The sequence below is a fragment of the Zootoca vivipara genome, chromosome 13 (assembly GCF_963506605.1).
Source record: "Zootoca vivipara chromosome 13, rZooViv1.1, whole genome shotgun sequence".
NCBI lineage: Eukaryota > Metazoa > Chordata > Lepidosauria > Squamata > Lacertidae > Zootoca > Zootoca vivipara.
This window is the reverse complement of record NC_083288.1, coordinates 30,540,821-30,567,665: the sequence shown is the minus strand read 5'-3', so window position 1 is coordinate 30,567,665 and position 26,845 is coordinate 30,540,821. Positions and strand designations below refer to the sequence as shown.

Below are 26,845 nucleotides of genomic sequence, written 5' to 3'. Positions count from 1 at the left end.
TGATTCTTTGATTCTATGACATCCCCCAAGGGCAGTCATACAGGGAGGACCCAGATAAGACCGGGGTCATTGCCAGAGGGAGGGTTTTTAAAAAAACAAAACAATCTGGAGGAAGAGGGCTACCCAGGACCTATGTTGAGGACTCCAAACTTAAAGGTACAAATCCAGATCCTCCAGAGGAAGAGGTTCTCAGGGCCAGAAACAATTATACACCTGCAGCTGCTTTCTAACAGGGAGTGGAAGGCTTCAGGGGTGTAGAGAAGAGCAATCAACTCTTGTCCCCTTATGCAAGGTGGGGAAGAGGGAGCTCACCATTGCACTAAAGCTTTCTGGGTTTGCTACTAGTTGTTAGCAGGGTTTCAGAGCAAGGTCTCTCATAGATCATATCAGCCAGTGAGATATGCTCATCTTTTTCTAGTTTCGCGCTGCATGAGAAAGTGTCCTTTGTCCAGAGGTTATGAAATCTGAGGCTTGCTCAATGTTTCAGAGAACCATCTATTTTGTTCGAAAAGGAACAATGCTGATAGTGCAAAGTTTTTTGAGATGTTGCTGGGTTTGTTTGTCATCAACATCAAAAAAACTTTGCATTTGTGTTCCTATGACTATATATATATATAGTCATAGGAACATAAATGCAAGTTGGTAAGAATTATTCCTACTTTGAAACGGTATGGGCCCATTTGGGCAGTAAACTTATAAACCAATCTTGCTTACCGCAGAAGAGGTTAGGAAATTCAATATGCAGAGAGGTTCCTAAGGAACTGAGTTTATTTTCAAACCTTTGGAATAATTAATTTGATTGCTCATTATTCTAATTTGATGTCTATCCATGTGTTGCTATCTCATTTAGGGAGCTGTCCTTTGTTCCGTTGAAGGATAGCTGGGGTCCCGTAGGACAGTATGGACTTGCCTTGCCATGGGTAGGCAGTGGCCAGAGGCCTTCTCAGGGTGGTGGAGTAAATCTCTGTTGGTGCTTTTCTATGCATGTAGAATCAGAAATGGGAGCAGGACAGAAGAGGCCATGAATCTGCCTTCCCTTTTTCCAGACTGGCCCCAGACAGGTTGTGAAAAGATGTCTGACCTAGAGCCATTGCTGTGAAATCCCTCCAATTGTCATCAGTGGCAGGAATTTTTGAGAATGGATGGAAAAGAGTAAAGGCTGCCTCCTCACACACCACCTGACCTAGCTGGTATGAGCCATTGCAACTCTGGATGTTGTGGTGGTCCTGCAGTAATTTTTCCCCCCAACCAGGAAGCTGTTTGGATTGCTCTGCCCATTGATCAACCTATTGGGGGGGGGAACCTCCCTGATTTTCCTTGCTTAAACTCTGCATTATTTTCAAGATGTCTGTCTTTTGCCAGTATTTATCCATAGCATCCTCATATTTGTCATCTTTCAATATTTTAAAGCTAGAGAGTTTGAAAGATCAAGAAGTAGGCAGACAATTGAAGGAAAGAACTCAACCAAAGAGTAAAACTTAGTTGACTACCACCCCATGCCTTTGCAGATTTTTTTGTTGCAGTTTGGACTATATACAGTATATGTGACTGGCAGAGGCACATATTGGCTAAAACCCATTAGAGTACAGTGGTACCTCGGTTTTCGAACGTCTCTGCTGACAAACATTTCAGAACTCGGACGCCGTAAACCCAGAAGTAGATGCTTCAGTTTTCGAACACTTTTCAGAAGTCCAACATGCCACATGGCTTCCATATTGAGTTTTCCATAAGAAAATTATTCTGGGAGTAAATGCTTTGGTTTTTGAACGTTTTGGAACTTGAACGGTCTTCCGGAACAGATTATGTTCAAAAACTGAGGTACCACTGCAAGCCAAGGCAGCCTGAGGGAAGCCTGTCATAACCACTGCTGGGAGGCAAGCTGAGGAGAAGACAGAAAAAATAAGAGGGAAGGTGGTTCCACCACCACCATGGAAGGGGGCTAGGCAGGCAGGAATTCACCTGTGAGGGGTGAGAGCAAGTGAGCAGGTGGGTGAGCTGAGGCAGCCTCTGGGGAACTTGCTGTAGCTGCTGCTGCATTGGGAGCTAAGATGACGGTAGGGTCAGAAAGGCATCAGGAAGGGGGCTAGGCAGGCAGCAATTCTCTTGGATAAAAATACCTCTGCTGCACAGAAAATGCTTCCCAAGATGGGCATCACCTGTTCCCCCCTCCATAGCACTTCAATTATATATCATCTTTTATATACACGTGTGTGTGTGTGTGTGTGTGTGTGTGTGTGTGTGTGCAAATTGGACTTCAGAATAGAAGCAAAAGAGAGTGAGAGAGAGAGATAAGTGGAAAGTTAAGTTGTCTCTCTCTCTTTCTGTGTGTGTGTGTGTGTGTGAGAGAGAGAGAGAGAGAGAGAGAGAGAGAGAGAGAGAGAGAGAGAGAGAGGTGTGTATTTGTGAATGAGAGAAAAGAGGGGGGGTATGTATGCATGCATGTTTGTCTGAGAAGGAGGAAGAGATGTGGTGTGTGTGTGTGTGTGTGTGTGTGTGTGTGTGTAAGAGCGCTAGAACGTCAAGGGGAAGTAGTGTACCAAGAGAGAATTCCTTGAATACAGGAAGGAAAGTTGGGTGTACCATGTTAGATTGGCACAAAGTAGTCAAATGATTCATGATAGCAGGAAGCAGGGGAGAAGTGGGGTGTACCAAGGTTACAAAATCACAGTGGGAAGGGCTAGTGGGTCTGTACCAAATAGGAATTTGGCTGGGGGAAGGGGTTCCCAAGTAGGGAAATAAGAAGAAGTGGTATACCGATTGTGAATCACCAGTAAGGGAGGGAGGGGGAGGGGAAGCTGTCTGCGGACAAACGCTGGCTCCCTCGGCCTATAGAGCGAGATGAGCGCCGCAACCCCAAAGTCGGACACGACTGGACCTGATGGTGTGGGGCCCCTTTACCTTTACCTTTTACTGGAAAAGTAGATACAGTAATGGCATAGTGTGGACAAATGCCAAATGTTTATGTTCTGTGCTTTGGAGACGAATACTGTGACCTCTGCTGATGTCAGAGTGTAACTGTCAAAGTTCGAAGCCTTGTGCTGTTAATATGTTGCAAGCTTCTTTAGCAGCAGTTGCTTGTTGACAGTTTATCATCGAAGGTGGGGGCAGAGCGAGAATCTTGGGTCAGGTAGAATTAATTTTGATTGGTCTGGGAAACAACAGACTCCGATTAGTTTTGGTCCATGAACACAGGACAGTTAACTGTCCATTGGAAGAAATGGTGTCAGTTGAGAAAGTCAGTTGATGAGGGATTTGGGAGGTGAAAATCAGAGAAAACTGAGTTGGATATCTGAGGCCTGAGTATTAAGCTATTATTCCCTGGTGCCAAAATTTCTTTTTTATTATTATTATTTATTATTATTATTATTATTGAATTTCATTTATTAAAAGACTGAGAAAAGAAGAAAGGAAAAAAGCGAGTGAATGAAAATTTTTTGTTACAGTACCATCCTTTAATATACAGATGTGCATATTCTTATTATCCTAGTACACATACGGTATAATTATCAATAACTCAGTATATTCTTCCATAGTACTAGTTACAGGTAGGTATATTCTGTGTAAACTCATTCTGAATATATATTCTGTGTAAACTTATTCTAAATGTCATTGTATTTATCCAAAGAAAGCCTGCGTCTATAAGTTGTCAATATATGAATCGTGCAGAAACTTCACTTTGTTGGTGAAAGTCAGCTAAAGTCAGCTAAGTTAAGACCATTTCATTTTCCTGATGTTTCCTTGCCTAATAATTTTCATGTAATGTGTGATCAAAGCTGCTTCTGCAAACCCAGCAGAAGTTCTATGTTCGTTGCTGCCAGGAAAAAAAAAGTCCATTTGCAACCCTCTTAACCCCAAAAAATCATGGAATGAAATTTGGGGCCGTATTCTGAGCACACAGTTCTTTCCCACCAATTTCAGGGGTGAATTGCAGAGAAACAGAAGCACACATGTGTCACACGCCACCCACTGGTGAGAATGAAATTTAGTGCAACATGGTATACCGATCAAAAAGACATCAGTCCACAATGCAACAGGAAATGCAGTGTAAAAGGAATGTTGTAGAATGGGACAGAAGCACTAGCATTATAACCAGGGAAACTAATGGAATAATCCTCAGGTCTGAATGCTGAGAGACAGACAGACAGACAAACAGACAGACAGACAGACAGACAGACAGACAGACAGACAGACAGACAGACAGACAAGCTCAGCTAGGTTAAAAGAAAGAGAGATATAAACAATAAATCAATCAATCAAATCATTGCTATTCATCTCATTGCGTAGTAACACTCCTCCTGCCAGCCAACTGCTCGCTACTGCTACAACACCTTATTTATTTTGAAACAGTGGGGAAGGTGTGACTAACTGAAGGGAAATATATTTTGGAGCACAATCTGGATCATTTGACTGGGAAATAAAAATTAAAGTAAAAGTTGAAGTGAAGTCAATTTAAAATTAATTAAAATGGCTAATCCACTTTCTGAAACTTGTGTACCTAGGTGGTAGAGCTTGGAGTTCACCTCCTGAAGAACCAGCCCAAGCTGAGATCAGGTTGGTGAATGGTTCGAGTCGCTGCAGTGGGAGAGTCGAGGTGCTCCATAATGGAGAGTGGGGCACTGTTTGTGATGACAGCTGGGGCATCGAGGAAGCCAGAGTAGTATGTCGGCAACTGGGCTGTGCAGCTGCAATATCAGCCCACCGTGAAGCATATTTTGGCAGAGGAGTTGGTCGCATCTGGCTAGATGAACTCAGATGCACAGGGACAGAATCAGGCCTCAGTCAATGCCCAGCAAGGGCTTGGGGAGACAATGACTGCCATCACGGAGAAGATGCTGGCGTTATTTGCTCAGGTAGGTTATTCAGCAAGGTAAATACATGTCCTTGATCAGATGTGCATCCCTACATGCCCATGGAAGTGTGAATTTCAAAATTTGTGTTCTAGAGTCACAGCACTCATGGGGATGCTGCAGTGAAATGCCGGATAGCAATCAAATGCAGAGTCCAATCTGGGTAAAAAAGTAGAATTGCATTTATTGTTACAAAAGCAAAATGCGGTTAATGAGTGTGATTAAAATGAAAGGTGCCTGAGACCTTTCTCATCATGCAGCTATAGGGATAGGATGCATGGTCTGTACCCCCCTGAGCACAGGCACCATCTTTGATTTAAACCATGTATTTTGTAATCTAGACGTATATTTTGCCTTGAATCAAGTCTGCAGCTTTATGTAAGTAAACAATCATTTTATATTGTTACATTACAGACTTCTGTGTTGCTATTTTATTTATAGAGGGATAAATAAAGGGGAAGATCCAGTCCCCAAAGGCATCCTGGATAAATATTAGAAAGCTGCACAGCTTTGTCCCAAGTGTCCATGTTAATGCTGCAAAGGGTGGTGTGTGTGTGTGTGTGTGTGTATGTAACACATGAAGCCATTGACTCCACCTCACCCCCTTAGTCATAAGGTGGTGAGGATGGTTACCTTTTTTGCCTTCAAAATGTAAACACTTTCCCACTTCCTCTTTCAGCTCTATGTGCTTTTCAAGGTTCAGATTAATTCTAATGAGTCTCATTTTTACCCAGACCCCTTGGGCAGTGAGGTTTGCATGCATTCTCTCTCTCTCTCTTTCTCTTTCTCTTTCTCTCTAACTCTTATGAGAGGGCTCTGATCTGGGGAGGGTGGAAATAAGTGATTGGGGTGGGGGAGTCACACCCACAGCATTTATTCAATATAACAAATTTGCCATGGACCTAGAAAGGTTGATAACCCTTGAGTTACTTCATGGAGGGGATATGTCAGTCAGGGATGGTTAAAAATGGCAGATAGAAACCAAACAACAGTGTCCACTGGTGATGCTATGTCTCTAGAACTCTGGGAACACACCAAAGAAAATGGATTCCATCAGCACTCCGTGTTCAACATGCACAAGGAATCTGATGGGCTACTGACAAAGGTGAAATACTGAAAGGATCATTGGTTTTGCTGAGAAGGTGAATTATTATGTTTGCATGTGATTTAAAATGTTGCTGTCAGTTTAAAAAAAACAAAAAAAAAACTCCAGACCTTAAAGGCCTGCTACTTTAGTGTTTTCCTTTTTCCCTTTTCTCTCTAAACAGAGGTGAGACTGGTGGGTGGTTCGTCTTCATGTACTGGCAGGGTCGAGTTGCTTCATAACCAAAGATGGGGAACAGTGTGTGACAATGGATGGGACTTAGCTGATGCCCATGTTGTGTGCCGCGAAGTGGGTTGTGGAGCTGCTCTAAAAGCAACACTTGCAGCTAAATTTGGACAGGGATCTGGCCCCATCTGGATGGATCAAGTGAATTGTACAGGGGATGAAGACAGTCTAAGGAAATGTCCGCCAAAAACGTTGACAGAACACACCTGTGCCCATAGCAAGGATGCTGGTGTGGAGTGTGAAGGTAATAATCTATGGACTTGTACAACTAAGGAACTATGAAAATTAAAAATAATAATCACATACTCTGCCCCCCAGCCTGTAGAATATATATTTCAGCTACTCATTTAACCATGGGAAAGTAGTGCCTAGTCTAGAACTAGTGGCCAAATGACATATAAGCTTAACAGCATCATTCTTCCAAAGTTTCCTATTAATTCTGTCATAGAAAAAAACAAACATGTTTTTAAAGCTATGAATTGGTTTACTTACAAACCTTCCTTAGGTCACTCTCATGTGCTTTTTCATAAAGCAGTCAGATAGCTTGCACAGGCAGTAAAATGTAGCTTGGTTACAAAATGGCAAAAGCTCCTAAACTATTGGCATAGGGAAATGCTAATTTCGGACTCCATTTTGGTCTGAAACAAAAGAGGCTGGTGAAAGCCATGTGGCTAAGCTAGAGCAATCAGCTCATATGTCCTCACACACCAAAAACACAGGTAGACTGAAGGAAACAAAGACTTAATTGTCCATTTTATCCCAAGGTGAGGGGAAGTGACATAGCTAAGTCTGGCTTTAACTTCTTTGTGCATTAATTAGACTTAAGCATTTGGTTATATGAGGCTGGTTATTCCGCACTCATTACAGGCTTGCTCCTCAAATCTAAATGGGTACCAGAATGAAGGGCAAAGGGTGGCTGGCCTATCTTAATTAGCTTTTTACACTTGCTGATTCCAGGAAATTCGTTTCTATTACACCCCTTAATTCACACAGGCCTGGCTTAACACTCCAAGCATTGATTAAATGCCAACATATACCAGATCCAGGAATTTAGGGAAATACAGTACTCACAAACTCTGGCACCCACAAACTCATAACACAGTGCATATCTGTAGGCATCCCACAGAATCAAAATAAGATTGTGGTAGTAGCAGAGGACAGGGAATTAGTTATGCATGAAACTAACTCAAAAAAGTTTGTCCATTATTTCTCAATGTTTTCCTCCTCCTCAGAACCCCCTGAGCTCAGATTAATGAATGGCCCCAATCACTGTTCTGGGAGAGTTGAGATCCTGCACGATAAACTCTGGGGGACCATATGTGATGACGAATGGGACTTTGATGACGCTGCGGTCGTGTGTAGTTATCTCGGCTGTGGAACTCCTATATCAGCCCCACGAGGTTCTCGTTTTGGAGCAGGAACTGGTCCCATCTGGCTGGATGGTGTTAACTGTACAGGGTCAGAGACTGCCATCAGCAAATGCCAAGCAAAAGACTGGGGAGTACATGATTGCACCCATACAGAAGATGCCGGTGTTGTATGCGCAGGTAAGGCACACTTCCCCCCCCCCCCAATCAGAAATGAAGCAAAAAGCATGGGAGGTTATTATTGTTCAACTATTTTGTATTAGTGGATAACCCTGGCCAATAAGAGTCCAACAAGTCTGTACTTCACAGAATGGGATCATAGAGTGGGGAGAGGGTCTCTTGTAAATCATCTAATCCAAACCTATGCTTACTTCCCCCCACCCCAAGGTATTTCAGTGATATTCTCCACCTATTCTTGTGACAGGGTGCTCAAGGAATTCTTTGCGGGATTACTCTTTTGGTGTTTTAACTCTTTTTGTCCCACCAGAGCTCCGCCTAGTAGATGGCACAAGTCGCTGCTCAGGGCGGGTCGAGGTGTATCACAACAAGCAGTGGGGAACAATTTGTGGTTCTGATTGGGATATGAATGATGCCCACGTCGTGTGCAGGGAACTGGACTGTGGACAACCTGTAACGGTGTCAGGCAGCGCACAGTTTGGCCAGGGATCTGGTACCATCTGGCTAGACAGAGTTAACTGCACAGGAAAAGAAGCAGCTCTGAGTGAATGCCAAAAAAGACCCTGGGGAGAGCATACCTGCGACCACAGAAGGGATGCAAGTGTGGAGTGCTCAGGTAATTTTGTACTATCTGATGTAATCCGTCAAAGCAGTGCAAGTCCTAGAGAACAAGTTCAAATCCATTCTTCATTACAGTCAGGTACTCTACCAAGCCAAATTATCTAGATGAAAGCTCTGAAGGAAGTAGGTTGTGGCCTTAAAAATGGCAGAAGTGTTTGGCAATCACCCTGAAAGACAATGTGAGTACAGTCATACCTCAGTTTAAGTACACCTCGGTTTGAGTACTTTCAGTTTAAGTACTCCATGGACTGTCTGGAACGGATTAATCCACTTTCCATTATTTTCAATGGGAAAGTTCGCTTCAGGTTAAGTACGCTTCAGGTTAAGTACAGATTTCCAGAACCAATTACACTCATACTTTGGGTTAAGTACGCTTCAGGTTGAGTACTCTGCAGACCTGTCTGGAACGGATTAATCCACTTTCCATTACTTTCAATGGGAAAGTTCGCTTCAGGATAAGTACAGACTTCCGGGACCAATTGTGTACTTAAACCGAGGTACCACTGTATTTAAAACAGTGCCAGTTCCACCAAAAGCAACCGCAAACTTCAGCTTCTTTCCACCTTCCTACCAGCCAGTGGCAAGGACTAGCTAGACTGAAACTTCCATAATTGTTTTCTTCAGTCTTTGCCCTAGAAGGGGTGCCTGGGAGAACAATAGCTCCTAGCAGCAAGCCATTAAAAACCATCAACACTCCAGCATCTTCTAGTCTTCAGTGTCGACTGAAGACTTTTCTTTTGAGCCACTAGCAAAATGAAAGCCTTAAAATGTAGCACACTTCAAGTCGAGGGTGGGGAACTTTCAATGTGTGGGCTTAACTGGGTCTGCTAGGTCTCCCCAACCATGCCCACATGTCCTACACCTGATTTCATATCTGACATCAGGTGCCACGTAGGTTCAACACAACCTGGTTCAGTTGAAATAGTGTTTCAGAACCCTATAGAAAGTGCTCTTCATGGGTTGTCACAATTATTATTATCAATTAAATCTGTTGGTCACTTTTTCTTGCCCAAGGCAACTCAAAGCAACTTACAACCAAACAACACCGCCACCCCCCATTCATTAAAGCCAAGGTTGGAATACATTTAAGATATCCCACCCACTTCTAAACGACCACAGATAGTTTGAGGCCAAAGGCTAAGTTATAGAGGAAAGTTTTTGGCCTTGATGATGATGATACAACAACAATAATTTTGATTATTTATACACCGCCTATCTGGCTGCGTTACCCAGCCACTCTGAGTAGCTTCCAACACCTATAAAAACATAATAAAATATCAAACATTAAAAGCTTCCTGATGCAGGGCTGCCTTCAGGTGTCTTCTAAATGTTGTGTAGTTCTTTATCTCCTTGACATCTGATGGAGGGTGTTACACATGGTAGGCGCCACTACCGAGAAGGCCCTCTGCCTCGTTCCCTGTAACTTCACTGATCGCAGTGAGGGAACTACCAGAAAGCCCTCGGAGCTGAATATCAGTGTCCAGGCTGAACGATGTGGGTGGAGATGCTCCTTCAGGTATACAGGGCCAAAGCCGCTTAGGGCTTTAAAGGTCAGCACCAACACATTGAATTGTGCTCAGAAATGTACTGGGAGCCAGTGTAGATATATAATGATGGTGCTAGGAGAGCCTTCCACAAGACTGCCAAGGTCTTCACAAAGTCCAGTGATCAGCTGATTGTCAGGACTTGCAAAGGAAAGACCCTTGCAAAGCCCTCTGCAAGTCCTAGTGATTAGCTGATTGTTGGTGCGTTTCCCATCTGTCAAACTTAGACTCAGTGGCGGAGCTTCATGCTCCGGCACTGGGGGGCGGAGAGCAGGTGGGGTGGGGCTGGCATGCATACCGGGGTGTGGTGCAGCACCCGCAGGGGCGTGGTGTGTGTCCTGGGGGTGTGGCACACCGCCTGTGAGGGCATGGCGCCCAGCATGGGCCGGGGGGCAGCCACAATGGCACCCCACCAGGATCGCACTGCTGGGGGTGGTGCACTCCCTCCACACTCCTCTTCCTCCGCCAGTGCTTAGACTGCAGGGGATGGGGGAAATAATGAGCTGGACAACCAACCAGATACAAGTCCCTTTTGCTAACAGCTGATAAAGCATCTGCAGTGAACAGAACGTTCCATATATTCACAACCCTTTAAGAAGTCACATGTTATATGAAGATATAACAGCTTGCCTAAGGCTACCACTTAGCTACTACACATAAGTCTGGGGAAAATCAGCCAATCTTTTCCAGTTGAGCCTAGACATCAGCTGTTTGAACCACTATTTGTCCTTTTGGAGACAAATAATAGGGTTTCAGATTTCCAGAAGCCAACCAGCCAAGCTAAAGACACAGTTGTAAAGGAGAGAACCTCTTGTTCACATAGTTACAGAGATGACCAGAGCCATGTACTGCACCTGCATTGCTTTCACAATGATCAGTTACACACTGGGTGGATTGCCGCAAATGGGAACAAAGGCAAGGGAGGTTGGGGAACTGGAAGGTGGAAAAAAATAACCATGCCTTTGACTGTTTCAGACCCCAATGAGATCAGACTGGTGAATGGTACAAGTCGCTGTGCTGGGAGAGTTGAGGTGCTCCACAACCAGCAGTGGGGGACAGTGTGTGATGATGGCTGGGATCTGAACAGTGCCCAAGTTGTGTGCAAGGAACTTGGCTGTGGAGTAGCCTTGGGGGCTCCCCGGGGAGCTCAGTTTGGAAGAGGTGAAGGCAACATCTGGCTGGATGATGTCAAATGTAAAGGGACAGAAGCTGCCCTCAGAGACTGCCGCCTCAAAGCCTGGGGAGAACATAATTGCAACCATGGAGAAGATGCTGGTGCTGTGTGCTCAGGTAATGGGGAGACCTCTAGGGAGAGCCATACCATGGCCTTAGAAAGTGGCTAAAAGTGGAAGGAGCTGTTTTGTCAACAGTGGGTTTCTCCAGAGCTCTACTACTGATAATATTATAGAAGAAGAACAATCTTCAATGGATCTTTTCCCTTTCTTTCCTTTCCCCTTTCTTTCTTCTTGCCTTCCTTCCTGTCCACATCCCTCATTAGATAGGCTCAACAGGGCACCTTGCTAATTTCATCCACCCCTTTAAACTTCATCTATTTATTTATATTTTTATGGATACATACACACTCTATTTTCTGAGCACATGTTCCACAGAAGAAGTTCACAACTTAAGTAAACAAGCTCGCTATTTCAGCACTCCAGAAATCAGCTAACTTCTTGTTCATGTTTCTTTGTTCCCTGTTTTATATTCAACAGCTACACAGGAAGTTGTCCAGTTTCCAAGCAAGGAAGAGGAGAACTCTGTCTGAGACATAACCAAATGATAGATTAAAATTAGGGGTGGATAATCTTTTTTTCTCTCAGGGCTATATTCCCATGGGAATAACCTGCCAGGGTTTGCATGCAGCAGTAGGTAGAACCAAAATGGGCCGGGTTTTAGAACACTGTAGGATTGCATAACTGTCCTTCTCTTCCCCCACTAACTCTCTTCTCTTCTCTTCTCTTCTCTTCTCTTCTCTTCTCTTCTCCTCTCTTCTCCTCTCTCTCTCTCTCTCTCTCTCTGCCTCTGTTCCACCCCATATCTATGGGCTGAGTTAAATTAGGCCAAGAACCACAAGTTCCCCACCCCTGCAATAAATGCATGGTCATATTGTAGCAGGGACCCAAAGGGCCACAATTTAGGTGATGATATAAATCCCTATAAATCTTGGAATATGCTTATATTAGAAGAGTTATGGTAACCTGATGCTTTAAAGAAACTGATGATTCAGCAAGAAGCCGTCTCTAGTGGGATAGAAGGTCAGTTAATACGCAAATCACAAAGATACAGCTCACAAGCTAAGAGCATAATTTGATACATGGTATACGTAACACAGGTTCCTAACACGCTACTAACACAATGGTGATCATGGTGAGAATCAAGGGTTTGGTAGCAATGCTTATTGCACATGCGTACTAAATTACAATGAAGTAATGATGCATTTGATTAGTTAATATTGAAATCCTTTGTTTGAAATGTTATAAAACCCCTGCCCGACCTTTGGGCGGGGTTGCAGTTTTGCGAAAAGATTCGACTTTAACCTTATTGCTTTGCAATAAACAGAATGGACTCCTAACTCCTCTTGTCTCTGAGTTTTATTGGCCTCACTCAGAAGATAAGCCATTCTTTTGGCTTGCAACAATATTTCTTTAAAACAGAGGAGGACTAGAACCAGCTGTGGAAGGCCAATCCAGATTAGGGCTGTCTGAGGGGGTTTCAACTCTTTCCTCCATTGTGTTTTCCTTATGAAAATTCCCTCTCCACTCTCAACCTGATGTTCACCTTGGGAGGGTGTAAATGGCCATTTCTGAGGCAAACACCAGCATTCGTTGAGGGAAATGGCATGGGGAACAGCTTCTCCTCATGGGAAGAAAAATGACTTGATGCATTCATGCCCTTTGTGAGAAGAGGCGCAGCCTCCTTAGCTATTAGACTTAATGTCATGTGACAAAGACACATGGGAGCAGGGACAGCAAGGCAGGCTGTAACTGTCAAGTCCCAACTGCCAAAGTGTAACTGCCAACTGCCATTCTAGGCTTGACTCTCTCTGTTCCAGTTTGTGTAACCTGACAGTCATGAACATCTTTACCTCTGTGTTTCTGTAACTGAGCCTATGTTTCTGAAACTATATTTTATGAAGAACAATGTTTTAATAAAGCTTTCATTATTTAAAGAAAGAACTCTGCTAAAATAATTACCGCTGCGCGTCACATAAGATGTTCAACAACCTTGCCAATAATGTCTTGGCTTAATGAGTGGTGTCCTTCAATGTTTCATTTCCCGTCAGAACTCAGGCTGGTGAATGGCTCAAGTCGTTGCTCAGGAAGAGTGGAGATCTTCCACGACCATCAGTGGGGCACTGTGTGTGATGATCGCTGGGGCCTTAAGCAGGCTGAGGTCATCTGCAAAGAGTTGGGCTGTGGCGTCGCTTTGAAAGCTCGTACAAAAGCTGCATTTGGACGGGGAACAGGGCCCATCTGGTTGGATGATGTGAACTGTCAAGGAACAGAAACAGCCCTCAGTCAGTGCCCAGCAAGCCCTTGGGGGATCAATAACTGCAATCATGGAGAAGATGCTGGTGTTGAGTGTGCAGGTAAATTATATTCTGTTCTTAATGGTTTGGAACATACATGTTCCTATTACATAAACCTGCGTCCCTTTTGCATGAAACTTTGGAGACCTTGCACTGCAGGCCATTGTCTTCCAGGCTCGTGTTGGCTGGGAAGCAGGACCAAGTCTTCTTCTTTGCCTAGACTGTGTCTAGTGGAGAAGGAATAGCAGGGAAACATGGCTCTAGCACTTTAGAGCAGGAGCGATGAGCACCAGGGAAACTGAAATTCTTTCTTTGATCTGGCGACTGAATGATAACTAGGCTTTCAAGTTTTACAATGGTTTGTACTGTATTTGCATAGAGGAAGACTGAAAATGAGGTAAATAAGCAAAGGATACTTTTTTTCGCTTTGAAGGAATTTGTCCTTCATGCTGCCTTGTTTAAATGGTAACCCTTCTTTGCAACATTCTTTGCATTTCTAATTTAAAGCTAAAAGTTGTTAAAACTTAACTCATTTTACAAGTTGAACCTATGTAATTAGAAGTGAGCATTACTGAGCTCAAGGGAGCCTATTTGTAGGTAACTATACATAGGGGTAACATCATGTCATATGGCAAATCAGGAATGTGATTCCAAATTTCCGCAGCCGAATTCCAGCTTAACTGCTACACCATCCACTGCCAGCTTCCTATTTTATGACCATCTGCTGGCTCTCATAAGCTGGGTATTGTGCTATATACTGCTGATCTATCTCCCTCTTAAGTTTGAGAAATTCCCCGAAGGGCATTTGCAGGATATAATCAACAGGGACAGGAAAGGAGAACACTGTGTACACCATCTGTGCTTAAATAACTCCACTGGTCACCAATATGTCACCAGGCCACATTTAAAGTCTTGGTGTTAGTATAGAAAGCCCAGAACTAGGATCAGCTTACCTCTGCGAGCATCTTGCCTTGTATATCCCAGATACTTCAGTCCTTGGAAGAGGTACTCATAGTAGTGCCATAAGTTCTCATGGTTCATCTTATGTCTACTAAGAGCAGGGTCTTTAGTGTGAAGGCACCAGTCCTTTGAAATGTGCTTCCAGTGAACATCAGGTAAGCTCCTCTAGTTTTTGCATTTAGGAATCTGCTTAAAACTCATCTGTTCACCCAAGCTCTCCTTGAGGGGTGATCAGCCATGTTGTTGTTGTTGTTGATGATGATGATAATTTATTATTTATACCCTGCCCATCTGGCTGGGTTTCCCCAGCCACTCTGGGAGGCTTCCAACAGAAAAATGAAATAAAATAATCTAAAGGTAAAGGGGCCCCTGACCATCAGGTCCAGTCATGTCCGACTCCGAGGTTGCAGCGCTCATCTCGCTCTATAGGCCGAGGGAGCCGGCGTTTGTCTGCAGACAGCTTCCGGGTCATGTGGCCAGCATGACAAAGCTACTGGCGAACCAGAGCAGCGCACGGAATCACCGTTTACCTTCCCGCCGGAGCGGTCCCTATTTATCTACTTGCACTTTGATGTGCTTTCGAACTGCTAGGTGGGCAGGAGCTGGGACCGAGCAACGGGTGCTCACCCCATTGCAGGGATTCGAACCGCTGACCTTCTGATCAGCAAGCACTAGACTCTGTGGTTTAACCCACAGCACCACCTGGGTCTTGCTGTTAGTATAGAAAGCCCAGAACCACCTAGATTATTTAAAATAATCTATTAAACATTAAAAGCCTCCCTAAACAGGGCTGCCTTCAGATGCCTTCTAAAAACCTGGTAGTTGTTTTTCTCTTTGACATCTGATGAGAGGGCGTTCCACAGGGCGGGCGCCACCACCGAGAAGGCCCTCTGTCTGGTTCCCTGCAACTTGGCTTCTCGCAACAAGGGAACTGCCAGAAGGCCCTCGGTACTGGACCTCAGTGTCCGGGCAGAACGATGGGGGTGGAGATGCTCCTTCAGGTATACTGGAATGAGGCCATCTAGGCTTTAAAGGTCAGCACCAACACTTTGAACTGTGCTCAGAAACGTACTGGGAGCCAATGTAGATCTTTCAAGACCGGTGTTGTGTGGTTTCAGCGGCCGCTCCCAGTCACCAGTCTAGCTGCCGCATTCTGGATTAGTTGTAGTTTCCGGGTCACCTTCAAAGGTAGCCCCACGTAGAGCGCATTGAAGTAGTCCAAGCAGGAGATAACCAGAGCATGCACCACTCTGGCGAGACAGTCTGCAGGCAGGTAGGGTCTCAGCCTGCGTACCAGATGGAGCTGATAGACAGCTGCCCTGGACACAGAATTGACATGCGCCTCCCTGGACAGCTGTGAGTCCAGAATGACTCCCAGGCTGCGCACCTGGTCCTTCAGGGACACAGTTACCCCATTCAGGACCAGGGAATCCTCCATACCTGCCCGCCTCCTGTCCCCCACAAACAGTACTTCTGTCTTGTCAGGATTCAACCTCAATCTGTTAGCCGCCATCCATCCTCCAATGGATCAATTCTGATCTACTGATGGGTAATGTGTTTTGTACTTGTCTAAAATGTACTTTTATTGATACTTAATGCTGTTTACCACCATGGTGGTTTCCCTTCCCTCTAATGTGGGCAGCATAGAAATTTTGCAAATAAATAAAAAGAACTAAATGTATTTATTGGCAAACACAGTTTTTGGCAAAACCTTCATTTGTCAGAATAATGGATAGCACTGGTCTCAGTCCAGATGACATTAGGTATAACCAATACTAGCATGAGTAAAAATGAAACATCATCTTTCTTGGGACTCTTGGGACCAATATCTGTGGCTTTGTGTTTCCATGTTATAACTTTTACCATTCCAGATCCGGTGGAGATGAGGCTGGTCAATGGCAGTCATCGGTGTTCTGGGAGGGTGGAAGTGTTTCATCTCAACCAATATGGAACTGTGTGCGATGACAGCTGGGACCTAAATGAAGCCGTCGTTGTGTGTAGGTACCTTGATTGTGGATCAGCCATAGCTGCCCCCCGTGGAGCTCAATTTGGGCGAGGAGTCGATCCCATCTGGTTGGATGATGTCGAATGTACAGGAACAGAAACTTCTCTCACTGCTTGCAAGGCCAAGCCTTTGGGAACCAATGACTGTAACCACGGAGAAGATGCTGGTGTTGTATGTTCAGGTAATCTGCTCTGGTGCAATATCCTACACAAAAAGGAGGCAGTGACAAGGCAAGCGGGTCATTCCTAGCTCCATAAATCCTCTCAATGATTCCTGATCTTCACAGCAATCCCTGATTTGAGCCATTCTTTTAAAATACCAAACCATTGTCCCACATCTTCCTTACAAAGTCTCCTCCTGGTGATGGTGGCTCCTTGCTTGAGACAGGGAGATTATCTGACTCATCTGCCATGAACCGGACTTAATTTTTGCATGCCACCCTTTTTCACAAACAAGAGGTATTTGATTGCATGTTTTTATTACACATACCAGCAGCAGAGTACTAATACAGGTCTGAGCTCATAGTGGCAGCAGAGTAATGCAGTTTGACATCTACAAAGTGAAACAGGATGAACTGACAAATCTGTTATTTGTTTCCCCTACAATCTGAAGCTGACTGCATGTTCATGATGAAGAACCATCATCAGATCGTGTTGGTTTCTGCCAGCTGTTTAGCACAGCCAGGATGAAAAGGGAAACAATTCATCCAAGTCCTGACATTGTTTTTTTTAGAGCCACTTGGAGTTGTTCTCTGTGGAGTTAATCATTTAACCCTCCTGTTTTATTCTTAGACTAGCTGTACCCGGCCACGCGTTGCTGTGGCTTAATCTGTTAAATGGAAAACAGAAAGCACAGGAGATATAGATATGCCGTCCAAGGGGCCCTGGCTGCGGGCGCCATCGTGGGGAAGCCGGCGGCAAGCTTCCCATTGGCGCAGCAGCTGGGGCCTTGGACAGCAGCGCTGCGCAGCCGCTTCGGCTGAGCAGGCAGAGGCAGAGGCGGACCACAGCTGGCAGCATTCCTGGCCATCAGGCCCCCCCCTCCAGCTGCCCGCCGCGCCTGGCCCTGCCTGGTGGAGTGCGAGTCCGGCATCGCCGTCGTCAGTCCTGCCCGGTGCAGGTGAGAAGCAGAAGACACGCCATGGCAGTGTCAGGAGTATATTTAGTATAGTGTGTGTTCCTTTTACGTCCACCAGAGGGCGCTGTTTTTGGGGAAGCCTGTTTTTACCTGTCACAGGTATGACATCTATATAATATAGGTATAGAAAAACATATAAAAACATGTGTGTATTTGAATGCAAATTGTGTCAAAATTTCAAAGCAATTGGTGAAGAACTTTCAGAGATTTAAGATTTTGAACAAAAAACATTTACATTTTTATTTATATAGATGATCTCAGACTAGTAAATGGTACAAATCGCTGCAGTGGGAGAGTCGAGTTCCGGCCACCCCACAGTGATCAGTGGGGAACCGTTTGTGACCGTACATGGGATTTGCAAGATGCTGAAGTCATCTGCAGGCAACTGGGCTGTGGAAAGGCTTCAGCAGCCCCAGGCGGAGCTCATTTCGGACGTGGATCAGGATCCATCTGGTTGGATAATGTGAACTGTAAAGGCACAGAAAGTGCCATCCAAGAGTGCAGCACAAATACCCAGGGGAACAATAACTGTAATCATGACCAAGACGCAGGAGTTGTTTGTTCAGGTAACCTGCTATGGCCACCTTGTTGTTTCCAAAATGAGAGTTGGGAATGACATGAAGAGATGGGGGGGGGGGGAATTCTCTGTTGGATGTGATGGAGGAGCAGAGGGACTATTTGAACAAGGCACTTTGACTTCCTCTCCCCCCCCCCAATTTGTTTTGTATCAAAGTTCTTAAAATTCTTGTCAGTGTCTCTCAAGGACACCAGCTCTTGGGGGCTGAGGTGCTTTGCCCTCCCCCCATCTTTTTTTAGGGGGTGGGCCCCCCTCAATATTCAGAGGACCCCCACATACAATGCCAGGACATCATGCAATGTCATGCACACAACTTTAGGACACCACATTGCTTGGGAATATTTTTCAGCCTGAGAGGCACAATCCCTTCTGCATAGATTATAGTTTCTACACATGCCTCGCTACTCTTCCTCTATCTAGGTAAACAAGAACTCCAAGACATGTTGCAGTCAGGCAAAAACAGTCCTTTCTATTTGGGGCTTCTCTGGGAGGAAACACAGCTTATAAATTTAACAAAATGAACAAAAAGGCTTTATATTTGCATATACTGGTACACAGATGAGGATGCAAGTAAAAACTAGCAATCAAACTAAAACATAGATCTTGCAATAAGCCTGTTGTAGTCTGCACTTGACCTGAATCAGAACTCACCTACCACTGGTGCTGTTTGACAATTTATGGACAGCATGAATTTATAAACACAATATAGAAAACGACAAATAAATGAGTAGCCATTAAGTATATTTTTGTTATGTCAGTATAATGTCTGTTTCAGAGCCTGTTTTATTTTTTAATCTATTGTGTAAAAAGTGAAATTCAACACAGACACCCTTTCATATTTGGAGGGATGAGCAGAGGCCCAAAATAATAACTTATTTAGTTTGTGCATAAATCTTGCATTGTGGCCTGTGGAGATGGGGTGTGACCCATGGATAATTCTGAGGCCCAGATATAGAGATTTGGAGACTTCTGGTCTTGCAGGGAGAATGTCACAAAGAGACGTGTTAAGATGTGGAGTGAAAGGTGCACAATTTCAGCTTGCCTAAGGTCAGACTGCAGACTTGGGACAGCAGCCATGTCTTTTCCCCTCCTGCTTTGAAATTGCTTTCATTGAGCTTCTTGCTTCCCTTGTTTTTTCCTTGGTCATGAGATTCTTGGTTTTCCCAGTTGAAGAAGTAATGGGCCTGCATTTCCTGTGTTTTAATTTTCAGAGCTTGGCAATTGCTGCAGATAAACACTTATGCTCACAGTCCCCCATCCCTTGTGTGGATGGGGAAACTTTCAGCCACATCCTTACACTTGTCTTGGTTTTTGTTCATATTGGATTCTCTATAGAGTCATCCACCATCAATGTGGTTAACATCAGACTAGAAGATGGCCCAAACTCCTGTTCTGGGAGAGTTGAAGTCATGCACCAGCAGCAGTGGGGAACTGTGTGTGATGACGGGTGGGGCCTTCCGGATGCCAGCGTTGTGTGTAAGCAGCTGGGATGCGGCATTGCTTTGGAAGCCCTACACGGGGCACACTTTGGACGAGGCCCTGGCCCTGTCTGGCTGGATGATGTGAACTGTACAGGCACGGAAACATCCCTGAGAGACTGCCGGGGACGTTCTGTAGGAGAACATGACTGCGATCACTCGGAGGATGCTAGCGTGGTGTGCTCAGGTAACTCTTTCAGGGCATATAGCACACATGTTGTTGTCGTTTAGTCGTGTCTGACTCTTCGTGACCCCATGGACCATAGCACGCCAGGCACTCCTGTCTTCCACTGCCTCCCGCAGTTTGGTCAAACTCATGTTCGTAGCTTCAAGAACACTGTCCAACCATCTCATCCTCTGTTGTCCCCTTCTCCTAGTGCCCTCAATCTTTCCCAACATCAGGGTCTTTTCCAAGGAGTCTTCTCTTCTCATGAGGTGGCCAAAGTATTGGAGCCTCAGCTTCAGGATCTGTCCTTCCAGTGAGCACTCAGGGCTGATTTCCTTCAGAATGGATAGGTTTGATCTTTTTGCAGTCCATGGGACTCTCATAGCACACTTATAAATCCTTAATTTGGAATGAATCTCCAACTTTAAAGAAACAAAATAAAAACACCTTCAGAAAGCTGCAATTGTGAGCAAAATATTATCATTTAGTTTAGCGATTTATAAAAGTATATCCATACTGCCATATCATAAAATATCAGGGTGGTGTGCAAACGATTAAATATAAAACAGGAGGAGGAAATTCTGTAGTGACCAATGCAACATTTGTAAGCTTCTTTACATAATAGCTCATATTTTGGCTAATATTATTCAAACTCTAATTAACATTCAACTTTTTGTGTAAACTGGACTGATCTTCTCTAAAGCATAATCAGTAAGTTTAAATGTGTTTTTTTTCTAAAATTGTGTTTAAAAGAAGATCTGACCAACATAACAGTTTTGCAAACTCAAAAAATTATCTGTAACTTAGACAAATTTTCAAAGTGCTGAAATGGCATTGAAGTGGGTGCCAGGGAAGCCTTTCTGGGCAGACTGCATCACCTCAGCAGGGAACAACCTGTGACTTCTTCCTCTTTCTTCCTCCAGGCCCTATGCAAGTGCGATTGGCTAATGGCCCCCATTCCTGTGAAGGGCGAGTGGAACTGAATCAAAATGGCACTTGGGTCTCTGTTGGTGACTCTGGATGGGGTCTTAAAGAAGCCAAGGTGATATGCCGGCAACTGGGTTGTGGTGAAGCATTGTCGGCACCGACGGGAAACCAATATGGCAACGGTGTTGGCCCAGCCTTTCTGAATGAAGTGCAATGTACTGGAGAAGAAACATTAGTCACTGAATGCTATGCCGCCCCCACAGGCCCCCATAAGTGCATCTGTAACTCCTACGCTGGAGCAGTGTGCAAGGGACATGCAGGTACTTCTGTGATCCAGCCCATTCTTAAGGAACACTTTAAGGGGTTTAGAGGAGCAAATCTGACATTTCTTCCTTCACAGCCTCTTCTACAGCCGTTGCAGTGATCCTGAGTCTCTTGGCTGCTGCTCTGCTCATAGGTGCTGCTGCTCTGCTCTACCTGAGGAAAAGGAGAGGGAAATCAATTTGGGTTAACCCTTTAGCTGGGAGAGGAGGTAAGAATGTGCCAACCAATTTTCCAGCCTAGCCCACCTGATTGGCAATCCCAGGGCTAGTCTGCACTGATGTTTTTGCAGAAGGGAACCTGTGCAATTCCCACCTGATAACCATCTCCTGCCCTGAATAGCTCACCTCTTCCAGGTTTTGTTTCACTTTCAGTTCACAAGTTATAAAATAGTGTTTCTGGAGTATACCCCAAATGCTGCATACAAGAACAAGAATTCTGCATTATATACATTTATTTAAATTCAGTACAGTTGTACCTTGGAAGCCAAACGCCTTGGCTCCCAAACAAATCAGCTCCTGAATGATCAAAACCCGGAAGTGAGTGTTCCAGTTTTCAAATGCTTTTCAGAAGCCGAATGTCCGGCTGTAGTTCCTGTGGTTCCAATAAGAAGAGAGTGCAAGGATCTGTTGCTGGAGTATAATGGGATGTTGGAGTCTTGAGATCACTAGTCTGGGAGTTCAATCAATTCACTTTTTTGTGTTGTTGCAGAAGCATTTATGGAAAACATCACTGTTGGATCGGATATGGTCAATGGCATTCGAGAGATGTATACCCGGGGAAGAGAGCAAATTGCATCTGAAGGTGACTCTGATGGTGACACCATCCACCTGGTGAAAAATACTTCTGACTCAGCCACAGACGACGCGAACTGAGAGACAGAGAGCAGGCAATGGTTCAGATGCTTGTGAGAGATAAGTTTCATTCTGGAAGATTGGTTCTTCCTTCTGCCATCCCCTTGCAGAAAGACATACACTTTCCACCAGCTCTTGTGCCATCACCACAAATGTTCAGAGACTTGGTGTGTTTTGCTGTGTTCCCTAGGAATATTCAGATATCCTGATTTCTGGGAGTAAGGGACATTAGGAAGGGACAGAAGACAACAAACTAGAAGACCTTAGAAATATCAATGGTGCCAAAGCTGGGTGGGGTGGGGTGGGGAGGTTGTAGAAAGTTTGTTTCAAAACTTTGCCTTTCTTGTCATTAACCTTGCTGTAACCATTATAGCACATACCGATCGCATAGTAAATAGTAAGACCCAGGAACTGTGCCTTCTGCTGCTATTCCAACGCATTTGCAAGAATTGTTTCAGTACAATTTTCCTATTGGGAAAGGGGTCAGATTCTGACAAGTGTCTCTACAACATGAAAAGTGAGGTGATACAGTCCTTGCATGAGGACTGTACCACTTTGTTGATCATACGCCTTAATTGCCATTTCCTCCCACCATCCAAGTGCTAACCAGAACCAACCCTGCTTAGCTTCCGTGTTTTTATGGGGCAGCACAGCCTCAATTTCCTTGCTTTAATCTAACCCATAGTAAATTGGCCAGTTGTTCAATGAGGAAAACTGTTCAGTTGCATGTGCTGTTCCAGATGAGTTGAATTATGGATTTGCCTGTTTATTAAACATTGATACTAGACTAAAAAGTTTGTCTTGTAGCATGACCCTAAGCACGTCTACTCAGAAGTAAACTGCAATCAACACAAGTAGGATTGCCGCCTTAACAGGGAAAAGCAAAAATGGGACAATCCCAATTCTCAAGAACCCAGGACGGTTGTGAACATAATCATTCTTCCAGCTATACCAAGAAGAGGAGCAACAATTGTGCTCCTATATTGCAATTAATGTTGACCACTGTAGACTGTGTTCAGACACTGTTTCAGCAGTGATCATCTAACCAGGGAATGCAGGGAGCAAAGCATGTAGCAATTAAGTTTTTCAATGTTAAAGATTATATAAAACGTATATTGTCAATTCGCAAATTATCCACCCACAAGAAAATCAACTAGCGGATTAGTAGTTATGTTTAGAAATTCACTAAATGGTTGGAAATCGAAAAAGCAAGGTTTTGTTGCCACATCGCCTTGTGAGGCAGAATTTTCTGCATTATCAGAAGCGTGTAACAAAGTCACATGGTACATCCAGGTATTACATGATTTGGGATATAAAGTAAGACAGCCTGTGACAATCTATGAGGATAATCAAGCTTGTATCGCAATCGCTAATTCAGGGTATGAGCTTTCGTGTGCATGCACACACTTCTTCAGAACACGGCTACCTACCTGTAACTAGATCTATAGGACACACTTATTCATTCATAATCGGTTTGCATAATCGGTTTACATAGTCATCCCCACTCCTGGTTTAATATACCTTGTCATAAACCAGAGGGGTGCTTGTGTGTTTCTTGTTTTCTCTCCAGCTGAACTTTCTGTCTCTCCCCATTGCAGATGCCACCACACAGAATCCCCAGCCTTCTTACTGGAATTCAGATTGCCTCCATATATGTATTTATATTTCAATCCAAGGGAGTAGGTTAGAGGAGGAGAAGCAGCAGAAGCAGGAAAGTGCCTGGGCAAACACCAATTCCCCCTTCCCTGTTTACTGTGCCTCTCTAGGGGTCACCTTTCCTTCTCCCTTGTTTTTTTAACCCTTGGAGTTGCTCGGCTCTGGAGACAAAGCAAGGTGTGGCAGGGTCGCCAAGAGCTGCTTGGCCTGGCCAACTTTTTTTGACAGAGGCATGAAGCGGCAACAACAGGCAGAAATGCAACTGGTGCAGCGCAACAAATGCAGAGTTGTGGCAAGGGAGGCTGAGTGTGGCTACTCTCCCCATACTTCCTAGGGATATTTATGAATCAAGTGAGTTCAAATCCACGTTGGTGAATATTAGCACAGAACAGGGAGGGATTCCGGATTAGCTGATGCAGAGTTTGCATATACAGTGGTACCTCTACTTACGAATAACTCTACTTACGAATGTTTCTACTTACGAATGGAGCTCCGTCCGCCATCTTGGATGCGGTTTAGATAGGATTTTTTCTACTTATGAATTTTTAGATAGGGTTGCTTCTACTTACGATTTTTTTCTCCCAATACATTCCTATGGGATTCAACTTACAAATTTTTTCGACTTACAAATGTGTGTTCGGAACGCATTAAATTTGTAAGTAGAGATACCACTGTATGATGTAGCACGTGGGTGAGGCTAATACATAATCAGAGACTTCCCATAACACAACTTTTCTTTTTTAATAACTACACAGAATTCTCTCTGGAATCATTGGTGCCGAGGGTAGTTCATTCTGCATTCATAAAACCAGTGCTTTCTTTCCTTAAAAAAAATGTTTAGGGGTATTCTAATTTTGACTGAAGAAAATCACCATTTTATACTTCAAATCGGGAAGAATAAATACAGTAAATTGGACAAAAGTAGATTCACAAAATGTTTAGGGGTATGTGTACACCCCCCCCCCCAAGAAAAAAGCACTTTGCAATACAGTAATTAAACTGACCAAATCACTGTTTCACACATAAACATTATTAGGCAAGAATGGGTGGTTGGGAGGGCAGGAGAATTTTTTCCCACCTATTATCAGATGATCAAGATTACCTTTTAAAAGAAACAAAAAACTATTGAAAAGCTAGCGGAGCAATAGCATGCAGCAACCAGCAGGTGGCAGCCATCATTTTCAGTCCTAGATCCTCCTTAAATAAAATGGGAGTTGGGGTGAAATGCTATTTTAAGCAACCACATCTCCTTTCTATCTGTCCCAAGGCACAGCACCCTGCCCAGGAAGTATTGACACCTCCCAGTATCCCAGGGATTCAGTATTCTCTCAGTGCCTGCAAGGAAGGATCATAAGAAAGGGAGGAGCAGAGAGGGGCTTGCTTTGGAGGTGGCCACTGGCTGCTCCGTTAGGGTTGCCAGGCTCAATAGAGGACAGGACTTCTGTGCCTTTAATTGCCCTGCTCTCTTTTGAGACTGGAAACCTTAAAGAGAAACCAGCAGACCAGGTTTCCAGACTCAAAAAGAGAGCAGAGCAAATTAAAGGCACAGAAGTCCTGTCCTCTATTGAGTCTGGCAACCCTATGCTCCGCGTCCATCAAGACCAACTCACCCTGCCTTCAAATTATTTGCCTGACTAGCACAAAGGCCTGTGGTGGTAGGTATTTAGTAGCAGCAGGGTGCTGAGGACATTTCACATCTTCCTTCTAGGGAATATATGGACAATTAACCTTGCCAGTACTGGATGTCTTTTTAAGTTAATTTACTCAGGCTGGTTCTCTGCAATAGCACCAGGGTGAGAATGAGACTACATTGTGTGCAACCATGAGTAAAGAACTTTACAGTGGGAGAGCAAGCGACCTTCAGCCTCTCTGCTTGGAGCTAGTGGGCTCCCAGGATATCACGAAGGACATGCCACATGACATCTCCAATGTACAACAGGGGAAATGTAGGCAGAGGTAAAAGTAGAGCAATGCTGAATCTTAAAATAAAGTAAGACACAATCTTTGTATGTTAAGTAGGCGAGCTTATGCAAGCACGGACAATCTGAGGGTGAGGGAATGGACTGAGAAGCATCACTTTTAAAGGAGACTGCTAAAATATAAACAAACCATGTTTTGTATTGAAATGCAGTCAGATATTGAACAGGCCACAATCGGTAGGGATTTCACAGAATTTTGACACTCGGTGGCCTGTTAGCTTAATGAAACTAAATATGGGATTGGTGTTTGTGCCCAAGTTGTGAGGCACTCATTTGAAGCAAGTGTTGTATTTTAATTCTGGATCAAGCCAGGAGAAGAAAAATAAATAAAATAATAACAAAGAGAGAGATTCCGGATTTGAATCGGTAGGCTCCAAAACTAGCAAAACTCTTTACATATGTCAATTCTACAGGCAACCTTCCTAGGGACTGGGAGCAAAGTACTGTGGTCCCGATCTTTAAGAAACGGGAGAAAATCTAATCTGGCCACTTATCACCCAGTTTATTAGACATTATATCCAAGCTCTATGTTTGTTACTTATTGGAAAAGTCTGAGAATTGAGCAGAGCCGAACAATATCATTGGGGATCAATAAGCATGCTTTTGTCAGGGGAAGTCAACCATAGAACGATGCTTTGTCTTAAACTATTAAAGACAGAAATATACAGGTGCCCTCAAATATCTATATGCTGTCTTTGTCGATATGACCTCAGTCTTTGATAGAATCAACAGAGAGATGTCTAAAATTATGGAGGCTGGGGATGAATAGGTGACCATTGACCTTAAGATCCTGTACACCAGAAACACAGTGCAAGTTAAGAGTAGGCAGAGATTACCTGGGGCGAACGTTTGAAACCAATAAAAACACTTCAACAATTCAAAGATGTCTTCATTATGTGACCACTGTAGTTGGTGCTGCTTGGTACTGTGGCATCGCCTGGGAACCACAAAGTAACGATCCTCTGTGTTTCAGGCTTCCGGTTTGCCTGCACCTCTCAGCCATTCTGTCCCTCACGACACTAGCAGTGTATTTATTTAAACTACTGTTATTCTACACTTCAGGCAAAAGGGGATCCCAAAGCGGCTTGTAATAATCAAGTATAAGATGGTCCCTGGTAAAAGATGTGGCACAAAAGGAACAAGGATTTTGAGGGAGGAGGAAAAAAGTAAACTTGAAGACTAGATCTTAGCTTCAAAGGTCTCGTAAAAGTTCCTTCCACCAAGGAGGGGCACAGCAAGTTCCCTGCAGCTGCTCCTTTTCTGACCAATGGATGTGGCCAGGTTGGTCCCCTCTCGCTGTGTGGTTCTTCCTGGAAAGATGAGGTCACAACTCCCCCCCCCAGTGGCACATAGACCCCTGGCAGAGGCCA

The 26,845-nt window shown here is 44.2% G+C and overlaps 1 protein-coding gene across 2 annotated transcripts in view; it reads left to right on the top strand.

Moving 5' to 3' along the window:
- LOC118095070 (deleted in malignant brain tumors 1 protein) overlaps positions 1 to 25,038 on the top strand; it is a 29,588-nt gene extending 4,550 nt beyond the window's left edge. Inside the window, exons 2-13 of one of the 2 annotated variants that reach the window (XM_035135980.2) lie at positions 4,500 to 4,850; positions 6,116 to 6,421; positions 7,410 to 7,724; positions 8,032 to 8,337; positions 10,862 to 11,176; positions 13,170 to 13,475; positions 16,247 to 16,561; positions 17,769 to 18,083; positions 19,430 to 19,759; positions 20,662 to 20,985; positions 21,066 to 21,197; positions 21,698 to 25,038. In XM_035135980.2, coding sequence (XP_034991871.1) covers positions 4,500 to 4,850; positions 6,116 to 6,421; positions 7,410 to 7,724; positions 8,032 to 8,337; positions 10,862 to 11,176; positions 13,170 to 13,475; positions 16,247 to 16,561; positions 17,769 to 18,083; positions 19,430 to 19,759; positions 20,662 to 20,985; positions 21,066 to 21,197; positions 21,698 to 21,861 — 3,479 coding nt within the window. In that variant the 3' untranslated portion in view covers positions 21,862 to 25,038. The other variant, XM_035135982.2, reaches the window with a different exon arrangement.
- The last annotated feature ends 1,807 nt before the right edge of the window (positions 25,039 to 26,845 follow it).